An 11,220-nucleotide genomic window follows, 5' to 3' on the forward strand; every position below is an offset into this window, starting at 1 on the left:
TAATAAATACAATAAACCAGAGTTAAATTATTAGAAGTATTGATGTCATCAGCAGCATCAGCTACAACGTGCAGGAAAATCACATGGTCTTACCAGACGAGAGCTCCTTCCCTGATTCTACAACAAACAAAAGATTGAATAAATCATTAGAAAAAGCACAGTGTATTTTATGCTTTCTGTTTTATACTGTCACACAGCTCATACAAATTGATTTGTTGGTTTATCAGAAGAGAATCTGCTGTTCAGCTGTTTGAAACTGTTGTGTCTAGTCAGTCTTGCGGCCTTTGACAGCAGTGCTGATATCACAGGCCTTCCAGTTCAGTCACTCACTACAATGAGCACTTCACACAAATTCTTTCTCCTTTGTCTTTGTCTACCACTCTGTCTCCCTCTTTCACTTCTCTGTGTCTCTTTTTCCTCTCCCCTTTTTTCAGTTAGACTCGCGTGATAACAATGGAGTCAGTGTTTAGATTTTTGCAAATCCTTTTCTCTAATCAGCTCGCAAACAAACACTGCTCCCCCGTGCTTTTGCACCACTTCCCCTTTATTTCTGTCTCTCTCTCAAAGGCTCTTTCCCTCAGACAAAGTCACCGGTAATCCTTAATATTCCCACATTTCTTTCCGCATTCCACTTTTCACTCTCTGCATGGGTTGTGCTAATTTCTAGCTTTGGTCTACATGGCCACCCACTGGCTTGTTATTGTGGTTTGCATTATGAGCAGCATGCTGACATTACATCCAACACTGCAGAGGTGCTGTTAGGGAAAAACACGGTGACCTTTTGCAACTTCACATTTGTGCAATCTGAAAGGAAAAACTCTTAAGAATATACTAATCATATATTCAGTGATGGAAAGTACATTTACACATTTGAGATACTTGTACTTTACTTGAATATATACTATTAATATTTTTGCACACAAAAGTGCAAGTAATATTAATCTAATGATATAATATATAATAAAGTAACAGGGGACATTTGACTACTTATAATACATTATTATTACCAGTGTACTTTTACTCAAAGCCCCTACAAGAAACTTTCATTTTGTATTGATTCTGGCGGCTCCTGTGGAAAAAAACTGATGTTTCTACTACTCCGTTTCATTGATTTCCAGGGGAATCCGACTTAATTCAGCCCTGCGAGAAATAGCCAGTCTTCTCGATGATGGTCTTGTTTTTTCAAGGTCATATAGAGCTACATACATATTTAACTAGTGATGGAGTATTTTTTACATTGTGGTATTTGTACTTTTATTTAAGTAAAGAATCTGAATACTTTCTACAGCACTGCACAAATTACATTAATCAGGTAGTATTTGAAAAAAAAACTAAAAGAGTAAGTGATTTAAAGGAAAATGTCTAATTCCTAACACAGCATGTCAGTAGTCAACATGAGAGAGTGGGTGCACTACATTGCATCTTCCCACATGCACTGTCTGTCTAACCTGCAGTGAAGGAAGTGAAGATGAGCCTGTGGTTGAGCGGCTGTGTAGTGCGGAAGTTGTCCTGCAGCAGCATCCTGTCTGGGTCTTCAACTTTACTGGAGTAAAGTATCGTCTCCATCTTTAGCAGCTGTAGGGCAGACGTGAAGGAGAGAGGGACGGGGAAAAAATCAATTGCAAAAAACTGAAAGTAAGTTGACGGACATAGTGAAAATTCAACATTAGGCTGAAGTAAAAGTTTATCAGTAGATGAAAAATGGTAAAAGTGATTCAGTGAGTAAATGTTGAGTCATGTTAACAGTTTTACTTTTCTTTTCTGGCACAAATAAGGACAATTTAAAGTTGTTACTAAATTCCTACATTGTAAGCTGATTAAAGAGGCTGACCTGCTTCTAATTGGGACCCTGCTTTTAATAGAATTTTTAAATCCTAAAAAAAGAATTGATGTTGATGTTTAGGAGGAAATTGCTGGACTTGTTGATAGCACAATGTTGACAGCAACCAAATCACAATGCTGGCAGTATAAGGGAACACATTCTCAGCTCATCTATACTAATACAATAATGTACTGAATCGCAAGCACTATTATTATTCAGTTTACAAATAAATGATATGTTCTCTGATTTGATTTGATTTGATAATAGAACATAGGAGTCCAATACTACAATTCAAGAGCGCAATAATTAACAATTTTCGGTTGAAACAGCCAAATAATTTTTAGTATTTTTGTATTAAACCTCTTTAAATTAAGCATCACTGCTTCGGTTTACAAATGTTGGTTGTGCAGAAAATGAAAATATGCACATCACCAAGGCCAGTACAAAGTAAAGTGTGAATATAGGCTGTGTTTATCTATTTATTTAGGCATTAGACATTTCAATGCATGTTGGATCAGTTTGTCTTATGTGAGATCCACCATGGATAAAAATTGAATCAGTGTCTGCATGAAAGGTGAATATTAGGTTGAGCCGTGTACAATCTACTTCTGTACACTTTAGATGAGCTTCAGTGTCTGAGCTTTACCTGTGCCTTTGAGATTTGGACCCTCTCGTGAAACAGTGTCCAGATCACACTCTGGTAGCAGGGCGGCGTTGTTAGGGAGCCATTGTAGCGATAGTAGCGTCCCAGATCCTTAGGGAGCAGCGACTGGATATCAAAGGCTGGGATGGACGCCTTCTGATCTGCCAGTGGGTGTAAGGAGGAGGGAAAAAAGAGTATGTGAGGTTGTATAGATTCTACTGCTGGAGCCAAATACAATTATATATATTTTTTTTTTAAAAGAGTTGGTTGTAGCAACACACAAAAGAGAAACTGACAGCTGTGCCGTTTTCATCTTTCCATCATTGTCCCATCAGTATCTTATATGCCCAAAGCAACGTGTTTCTTTTTATGTTTTTCCTTAGATCAAAATATGTTTGTAGTCACATAGCTTTCCTTCTTTTCTGACACATTTCCATCCAAAGATTTAAGTCTATTCACTTGATTATAAATGAAGTGTAAAGAAAGCCAAACAGCAAAATGTTTTTGTACATTTCAAGTGAACTTACCAGCATGTCTGATGCGGCTCAGGTAGTTGAGGATTTTGTTAAATGCCGGGTTAGTCTCCTCACCTGTCTGGGAAACCGAAACTCAGGCTTAAACGTTCCTTACATTGCTCAAAATGTGTGAAACAATTACTCTTATTCTTATTTCTTTCATAATGTTGTGTATTGCTGCAGTTTGTTGTTTCTTACCACAATTAGAATTCCTAAAACAGCCAAACCATCCCTCTGTGTCATGGCTGCGGACATATTGGGGTAGAGCTCAGAGTTGTAGTGCACCACATGTAGCTGGAGAGAGGAAGAACAGTGTTAGAGCAAGAAATGTGTCCTGGTTTCTCCTCGTGACAGCTGAAGGTTAAAAAATAAAAGAGAAAGAGGAAAAGCTGTGTGCAAGTTTTTCCTTCTGAGAGTATGAAAAGAGTGATGAGGAGACTGATGTCAATGAGAGAGAACTTAATTGTCTCATTATGTAATTACACCACTCATACATGACAGGTTCCATTTTTTTAACAAATATTTGTCCTCTTTGTGTCATCAGCTGATTTTTGTCTTTTTTAATCTGCTTAAATTCCCTCATGCTTCCTCCTCTCCCACCGCTGTGCGCTGGCATACCTGGACACTGACAGATGGACAGGAATGGCTTACCTTCCTTCTTTTTCCACTCTTTCTCCATCTTTTCTCCTTCCTTAAAAGGTTATTCAGTCACTCTCTTAGGCAATCTATCCCAAAACTTTCTCATGTGCTGCTTTTGCTCTCTGCACCCCTCCCTCAGTGTGTTCTAGGAGATGAGTTCAGTGTTCTGTTTCCATTCCTATCCCACACTAAACCAGAACAGGGATCCAAGGTCACTCAGCTATAACAGGTGTGTGTGTGAGAGAGAGAGAAAGAAAGTGTGAGGTAAAAACTATGGCACGAAAGAAAGAAATAGTCAAACTTCGCGCTGTAACCCTGAGGCATGAAGACAGAAACCAACAGTGAGTTAGTTCAACTCTCAATACCTTGCAACTATCCAAAGTCTGTGGACTGCCCATTTGTTCCTACTTCACACGTAAATCTTAAATAAGAGGGCCATAACTATCATTTTCATTATCAAGTAATCTGCAGCTTATTCAATCAGTTCATATTTTTTAATATATAAATGTTAGCATTAAATGTTAGCATGAAATATTAAAAATATATATATATATATGGGCTCCACCATTTCTCAGAGGTCACTGTAATGTATTTAATTTGCTTGTTTAATCAATCTTAACCTTAATATATCTAGATAATTTTTTTCTGTTGATCAACTAATCGACAATTCGACTAATTGTATGCTCATACACTGCTAAAATCTGCAGTGTAATCCATTTTAATCTGCTGTTAATTCTTTGTATAATTACAAAGGGCTCATTTAAATCTCACTTATCTCCAAAAGGTAGAAAGTTAAGTGTACAAACACATAACTGGCATGCTAAGTGTATTCTCTTTTGTGTCTGTTACTTTACACATGTACTGTATGTCTGTCTTTGTTTTATGCTTTCTCATGAACCTATAATGCATTCTTTACACAAAATATTATTCCATGTTTCAGTTCATCCTAATTCACAAATGTCACCTCATTAATTTGTTATTCTTTTTTCCATAACCATGAACAGAAAGTTGATTTCTGTGGATGTAGACTGTGTTTTTCTCATTTAAATAATAACTACTATTATCACACTACTTGACCTTGACTGCCCTTCTCTTAAATCACAACTCGACTTAGCTGTGGTTTGCATTGCACTGCGAGCTGAGTTTGAACGTACCTCTGCATCTGCACTCAGTCCGTTGATGGTGTGTTCGCTGCCCCTGTGACTCGGGCCGCCGCTGCCCCAGTGGAGGTGCATTTGCACAGCTGTAAAGAGCCAGGGCAGCCCCTCCAGCCCCATCCAGTCAGGCAGCTCGATCACCACTGATCGAGAGAAGAGCAAAACGAGAGTTAAACAGACTAGAGAAGTTAACTGAACAATAAATACTACGTAGGCATGTGATCAGAAACTGCAATAAAACATTTTTTTATATAAAATTCTTAAAAAAACTTATCTCAGGATTGTTTTAATTGAAAGTCAAACATTTGCTGCTAGGTTACGATTGAGGATGGTGCAGTATAAATAGATCAACCATAAAGCTGCTCGGATACCAGGTAGCCGCCATAGTTACCTGTGTGTCCGTTATTGTACAGAGTGAAGGGCTTGTAGCCGTGCTGACTGTAGCCCAGTGGGGTCAGAGGGATCAGACTGGGGTCATATTTAGTCTGGGTGGTTACGACATCGACGGGGGACTGAGAAGTGCCACCGCAGTCAGGGAAATACTGTGACCACTCAGACTGACCCACCAAGCCTTTTGAAGGGAGAAAAGACAGAAACAATGATGTCACCCAATCACACAGCCCACTGGCTCTCAGTCATTTAGTGAAAAGCCTCCATTGATCAGACTCTAATTATACAAGACAATTATACCTCTATGTTCTCTTTAGGTTCACAGCCTCATGCTGGTGGATTTAATAAAACGTATAATAAAAACAGAAAAAAAAACATATACTGATTGTATAACAGTGCATAAATGGTCATAATAGGCAACAAAAGCCTTTTAGACATACAACATAGTGTATCTGTGACTGCACTGTATGAATGCTGCTCTGCATCAGACAGTCAACACTAAAACTGAAATCTAACTCAAATGCGGGTGATATGAAACAAAGAAACACACAGACATGAGTGGCCATAAAAGCAGGTGATGCAGGCACATAACTTAATAACTAATGTCGACTGATAACAACCACAACATAATCAATAAACAGTGTCACTTCAGCCTTATATTACCTCTCCCAACCTTGGTTGTACAGTGTTATCCAGGTGTCCTGATCTCTTCGGTATCATTGTAGTTAAATTACAGAAATAGATATGCCTCATAAGGTATAGATTTCATAAGGTTTCAGTAACAATGGTAACAATAGATGTTTTAAATTAAACATTGATTTGATTTAGCACGAAGTAATATTAAATATCTTTTTTTCTAAGACATTGAAATGAGATAATAACAAAAATTTCCAATATAAATTAATTAAGTGTCCTGTTCTTTATGTCAGTAAAATTATTTTGTCCTGTTTAAAGTAAATTCCCACAGACATTGGACATATTTAAGATTTACAACTGAATACTGACTTGGTAAAATTGTTTTCTTTTCATTCTAGACAAAAATATTAAAACAGCAATTTTTTTTTAGAAATGTTTTTGTGGTCATAACTCAGAGGATTGGCAAGTCAATCCTCTGAATCCTCTGATCACAGTTTTATTTGGTTCTAGTGTAAATGTTATGTGAAATTGCAATTTTGATTCCTGAGTGACAAATTCAACTTTTAAACATATTAAAAAATATATTAAAATATTATATATTTTTTTAAATGATAAAAATGTCGAATGTTTAAAAGAATTGTACTTTTAGAAAGACAGCATACAGACAACATCAGCTTTCAGACAACAACATACTGTTGGGTTCCTGCCAGCATCTACTGCATGTTGCAGGTCCTCTGCTATGTGCTGCTAATGTCTATTAAGCAGCAAGTGTATACTACATAATTACTGTAAACTATGCTCTATATATTTCAAATTCTTAGAAACACTTCATTCATTATTGTCTGACAACTGACATTAAAAATAAGAAGAATTTAATTAAAAGATGGACAGAGAAATATTGAGACAGCAATTGTAGGAGAGGAGAGTGATTGAAACTGTGGTTCACTGAGTAAAAAAGAAAACTGGTCTCCCCAACTGCAGAATAAAAGAAACTAAGAAAAAAGGGACTGAAAGAAAAAGAGACTGACATGTGATTCAAAGAATCTGAATTTCAATTGCAAGGAGAGGAATGCTTTAGAAAACAGACAGAACGCTGACACCTTTTACACACAACAAAATGTGAGTAGTGTGCAAAAAAAAGGTATCCAATCCTATATCTGCAGTTGCAGGTTTAATTGTTAATTAAAATGTAAATTTTATGTAAACACGTTAAAGAAAATGGGTAAGACTACTTAATGGGTAAGACAGACACATTTTACATTTACATTACACATTACATTACATTACCTTCTCCTGTACCCACACACACAATGTACGGAGGGCTTAACATTACTGATGTAAACACATACCTCTCCCACTGCTCTCCCACTGCCTGCAACCCCCACCTTGCACTTCTAATCTCCTCTCTGCCCCCTAACCCCTCGCTACTCCCCTCAGCAAAGACCCGCACCCCGACCCAACTTCAAAAGTGAGTCCCGCGGCCCCGCCGCTGGTCGTCATGGAGGTCTCCATGGTAACCGGAGGCCGAAAATTCTGACCCTCTTTGCCTGCCTCTACCTCTTCCCCTAGCATGCTATCCCTATCCTGAATACAGCCAGGAACAAAACACACACACATGCAGATTCCCTCACTTGATTCATGATGAGGAAATGATGGAATGTGAGACTGACTTTGCCTCCATTACTTTACATAACTCTGCATCTCTCATCTCTAGTAAGCAAGAGGCATCTTCGAAAGCGTGTAACTCTGCTCTCTCGTGTGACAAAATGTTTTGTGCATTGCAAAACTGTCTTTCCACTTCAGTTAACAGCTCAGCAACAGCCACATTATGCAATGCTGTATCACACAACATGCCTCACACACACACACTCTCAAGCACTGTATGGACTGTGTGTGAATGCCAGTGAGTTTTATTTTGAAAATTCATAAAAAAAATGTGTTTATCTTAATGTTTCTGAATGCAAGACACATATCGCTCAACACAATGAGATTACACCACATGTTACTGCACAATACACTTGCCTCCAGTCCATACATATAATAATTATGCCTAAATGGCCTGTGTATAGACACCAGTTTGCTCCAGGCACCGCCTCTACAGTTAGCTGTGTTTTCTGTATGTACTGTACATTAGTATTGCTCTCCTGAATACATGCAGGGAGCAGTGGTCTGTGTGCCCCATTCATTCCCACAATGTCATTGTCCACGGCATAGGCAGCCAGTGTGTGTCCACAATACAATAAACACATAGGTTATTGTGCGCTGCAACAATAAGGCCACGATTTGGTATGCTTTTGCTTCATTCCGTCCCATCTCCCTCTCTCTGTCCAACACCCTCATCCCTGTGCACCTGCCTCCCTCCGCCTGCCTCTCTATCAGCCTTTTTCTTGCTTTCTTCCTCTCCATCTCCCACCACCCCTTCATCATCTCTGTGTGACTGCTGTGCTCATGCCAGCTTGTTGAACTGTAACTAATACAGACAGAGAGGGAAGTAGCGGAAAACAGAGGGAGAAGGGTTGGAAGATATGAGGGGGGAGAAGAACAAATCCTACTTAACTTACAGAAGCTGTTATGATAGTTCTAATGTTTTAGAGATATATGTCCTACACATGCAGTGAAGTCAGGGTTGCATATAAGCAGTTTAATGCAGTTATTTACAACTTATAATTTATTACTTATTTATTTTATTTTTCTTTATATTTATTACTATTAACCTGTTTATTACAGAGCTGAATTCAGGATTGTGCTCCTGGTCTGAAAATAAAAACTAAAATAAAAACAAAGCTCTTAATAGTCAAGATCATACCCTCTGTGTGTGTTGTTATGTACGATGTTTGTTTCTCACTTTCGGCTACACTATGAATTACTTTTGTATGAGAGTTTGCTTCTACAAATGAACTTGAACTTACCAGTGTATGTCCAGGCAATTTCCTCTGAAAAAGAATAAAGAGAAAAACTCCTAAAACTCTTATTTTAGTCAGTTCTTATTCTTTAAGTTCACAGTGGCTCTAAATTAGATTTTTGATAAATGTTTGCCATGACAAAAGAATCATAAATATTATTTATTTCACCTAAATACAAGGTTATCATCACTTCTGATCTACAACCACTGCTGCTTCTAATATTATTCCAGTACAATTCTAGACAACTAGTAGTTGACTTATTCCTGACTAAAGTATTACTACAGTCCTCAAATACGGCTCAAATCTAATTTTACTACTGCTCCACTACTACAGCTCACACTGAAACACCCAAACAATCTACAAAACCAATCCTAAAGCAAAACAAATCTCACATGATGCTGATTGTGTTAATCAGGAGGACCTTACCAGCAGCGGGGGCGGCTGTCCACTGGACACACAGAAGCAATAAAAGGATAAAAAGACCCAAAGAGTCCATGTTAGCCCTCCTTGCCCATACACAGAAATGAATAAAAGTGGACGGAGAGATGAGGAGCAAGCAAGGGAGAGACTGACAGAGCGAGAGAGAGAGAGAGAAGGGGGGGCTGACTGAGTCCAGCGATCCCACCTGCCACAGCTCTGTTTAACAGCCAGAGAGTGGATGTTACATGCTGGCTTCACTCTGGCTTACGGGGCACCAGAACAGGTCTCGGCAATAGACAGATGGAGAGAAAGTATGAAAAGGGAAGAGAGAAAGAGTGGGCAAAGGTGGTGAGAACTCAGGGAGAGAGACAAGACCTCAAAGAGGGACCAGTGAGTGAGAACTAATTCAGTGCTGGTTGTTGAAAAAAAAAAATGAGGGTGATACAGCAGAGAGTGAGAGGACAGAGAAAAGGAGGTTACTGCATGGGAACAATGGGATACAAAAAAAAACAGCAATTGGAGTAAAGGAGAGTAAATAAAAGAGAGGGAATGAGGGGCCATATGATGCAAAAGTCCACAGATCACAGGGGAGGATTGAACATGCATCAGTCTGAGAGGAAGAACTGAGAGAAGAGAGGATGAGGATGTATCACAGTGGTTCCCCAGTGTACATTGCTTACAAGGCAATATATGATATGTGAGCAGATCAATTTATGTGATCTGTGATAGTTTGCCACTTCATAGTGTACTCGACATATCAAATAAATGTGAATTGTATACATTGCTTATTTATGGTCTACATTATATGTGAGGAACATCTTTTATATACTGTACATCTTGTATTTTTAATTGTATATTTATATTCATTATTATTTTATATTATTATTTTATTTTCTAGACATTTGTGTTTTAATTGAGCGTGAAACTTGAAAAATAGGCATATCTGTTTCTTATTTCCTACCCCAGTTATTATCTTGCAACCCCTGAAAACCCAGTTTGTCTGGAACCTCTGGGCTGGCAAAAGGCCTTTTTAAATGTATGACTTTATAACTGTGTAATATGGAGGCTAGTCTCCATATTTACATAGGGTATCTTTATTTTTATGAAAGAATATATTTATATTATGTGTTTTATATATCTTTGTAATCATTATTTTATTTATTGAATCATATTATATCATATCACACAATATATGTTGGCCCCCATTCATATATGTTCTGTATATAGAGAGTAATGCTAGGCTACATAAGTATCTATACTGTATGTGGTAATATATATAGTATAAGTATAATTTGTAATGTATGAAACATGTATTAAAGTGGTAAGAATTAAGCAAGCAAAAAATGTTATACGTGTGATAAATTTGGGGAGTCGAAAGGCCATTTTCACATTAAGACATTTGACATTAATGAAATAATAAATAAATAAATAAATAATAATAATAAAAACACAGGTGTAAATAGTAAAATGAACAGTGGCTGACAGTTTCAGGTATGGTTCACACTGGCTCACTGTCACACTGTCATGTCTTACCGGGACACTTGAATAGAACAGAGCCATCATTAATATTATTATATTAAATTATTACATTATATAATATAATAACATATCATTATATTGTTATTGAGATCAACACCTGTACCTTTACTACTTCAACAAATCCAACAATGTCTGCTGTGAAAAAGGCCCATTGTTACTTTCACCTTCAATTATTTGCATATAACCTGATATAATTGCCTGATTCCTTGAAATGAGGTCTTTTTATTTCAAATGTTCAACATCTAACTGTCTCTGTTGGGATTGCACAAACTTACATCATTCTGTGTGAAAATGCTTTTATGTTTCAGTATGTCTCTATTAAAAATGTTACATAAAACTGTTAAAACTGTAGACCAAACGTTTGGGTGACTTGTTCAGTTTTGAACACTAGGGGGCGCCCTCTCCACGTGACATATTTATAGACAAATCCACCCTAAAACATCATTTACATTGTGTCATTCCTTCCTATAACATTGTAAAGGTTGGTTACAACCCTGGTTGAGCTCCACAGACACAGGCAGTGACAGGCCTGTGGTCATTTTCATTGGAAAATGGT

At 37.6% G+C, this 11,220-nt stretch overlaps 1 protein-coding gene across 1 annotated transcript in view; it reads right to left on the reverse strand.

Moving 5' to 3' along the window:
• Positions 1–9,212, reverse strand: part of ca14 (carbonic anhydrase XIV) — a 12,195-nt gene extending 2,983 nt beyond the window's left edge. The window contains exons 1-9 of the mRNA XM_035672775.1: positions 9,132–9,212; positions 8,712–8,735; positions 5,168–5,347; positions 4,774–4,919; positions 3,179–3,274; positions 2,993–3,059; positions 2,469–2,626; positions 1,449–1,575; positions 94–117 (exon numbers count right to left, since the gene is read on the reverse strand). Coding sequence (XP_035528668.1) covers positions 94–117; positions 1,449–1,575; positions 2,469–2,626; positions 2,993–3,059; positions 3,179–3,274; positions 4,774–4,919; positions 5,168–5,347; positions 8,712–8,735; positions 9,132–9,201 — 892 coding nt within the window. The 5' untranslated portion in view covers positions 9,202–9,212. The remainder of the gene's footprint in view (positions 1–93; positions 118–1,448; positions 1,576–2,468; positions 2,627–2,992; positions 3,060–3,178; positions 3,275–4,773; positions 4,920–5,167; positions 5,348–8,711; positions 8,736–9,131) is intronic.
• Between the last annotated feature and the right edge of the window lie 2,008 nt (positions 9,213–11,220).

This window comes from Morone saxatilis, unplaced genomic scaffold, assembly GCF_004916995.1.
Source record: "Morone saxatilis isolate NCDOM2014 unplaced genomic scaffold, NCSU_SB_2.0 Contig24, whole genome shotgun sequence".
Taxonomy (NCBI): domain Eukaryota; kingdom Metazoa; phylum Chordata; class Actinopteri; family Moronidae; genus Morone; species Morone saxatilis.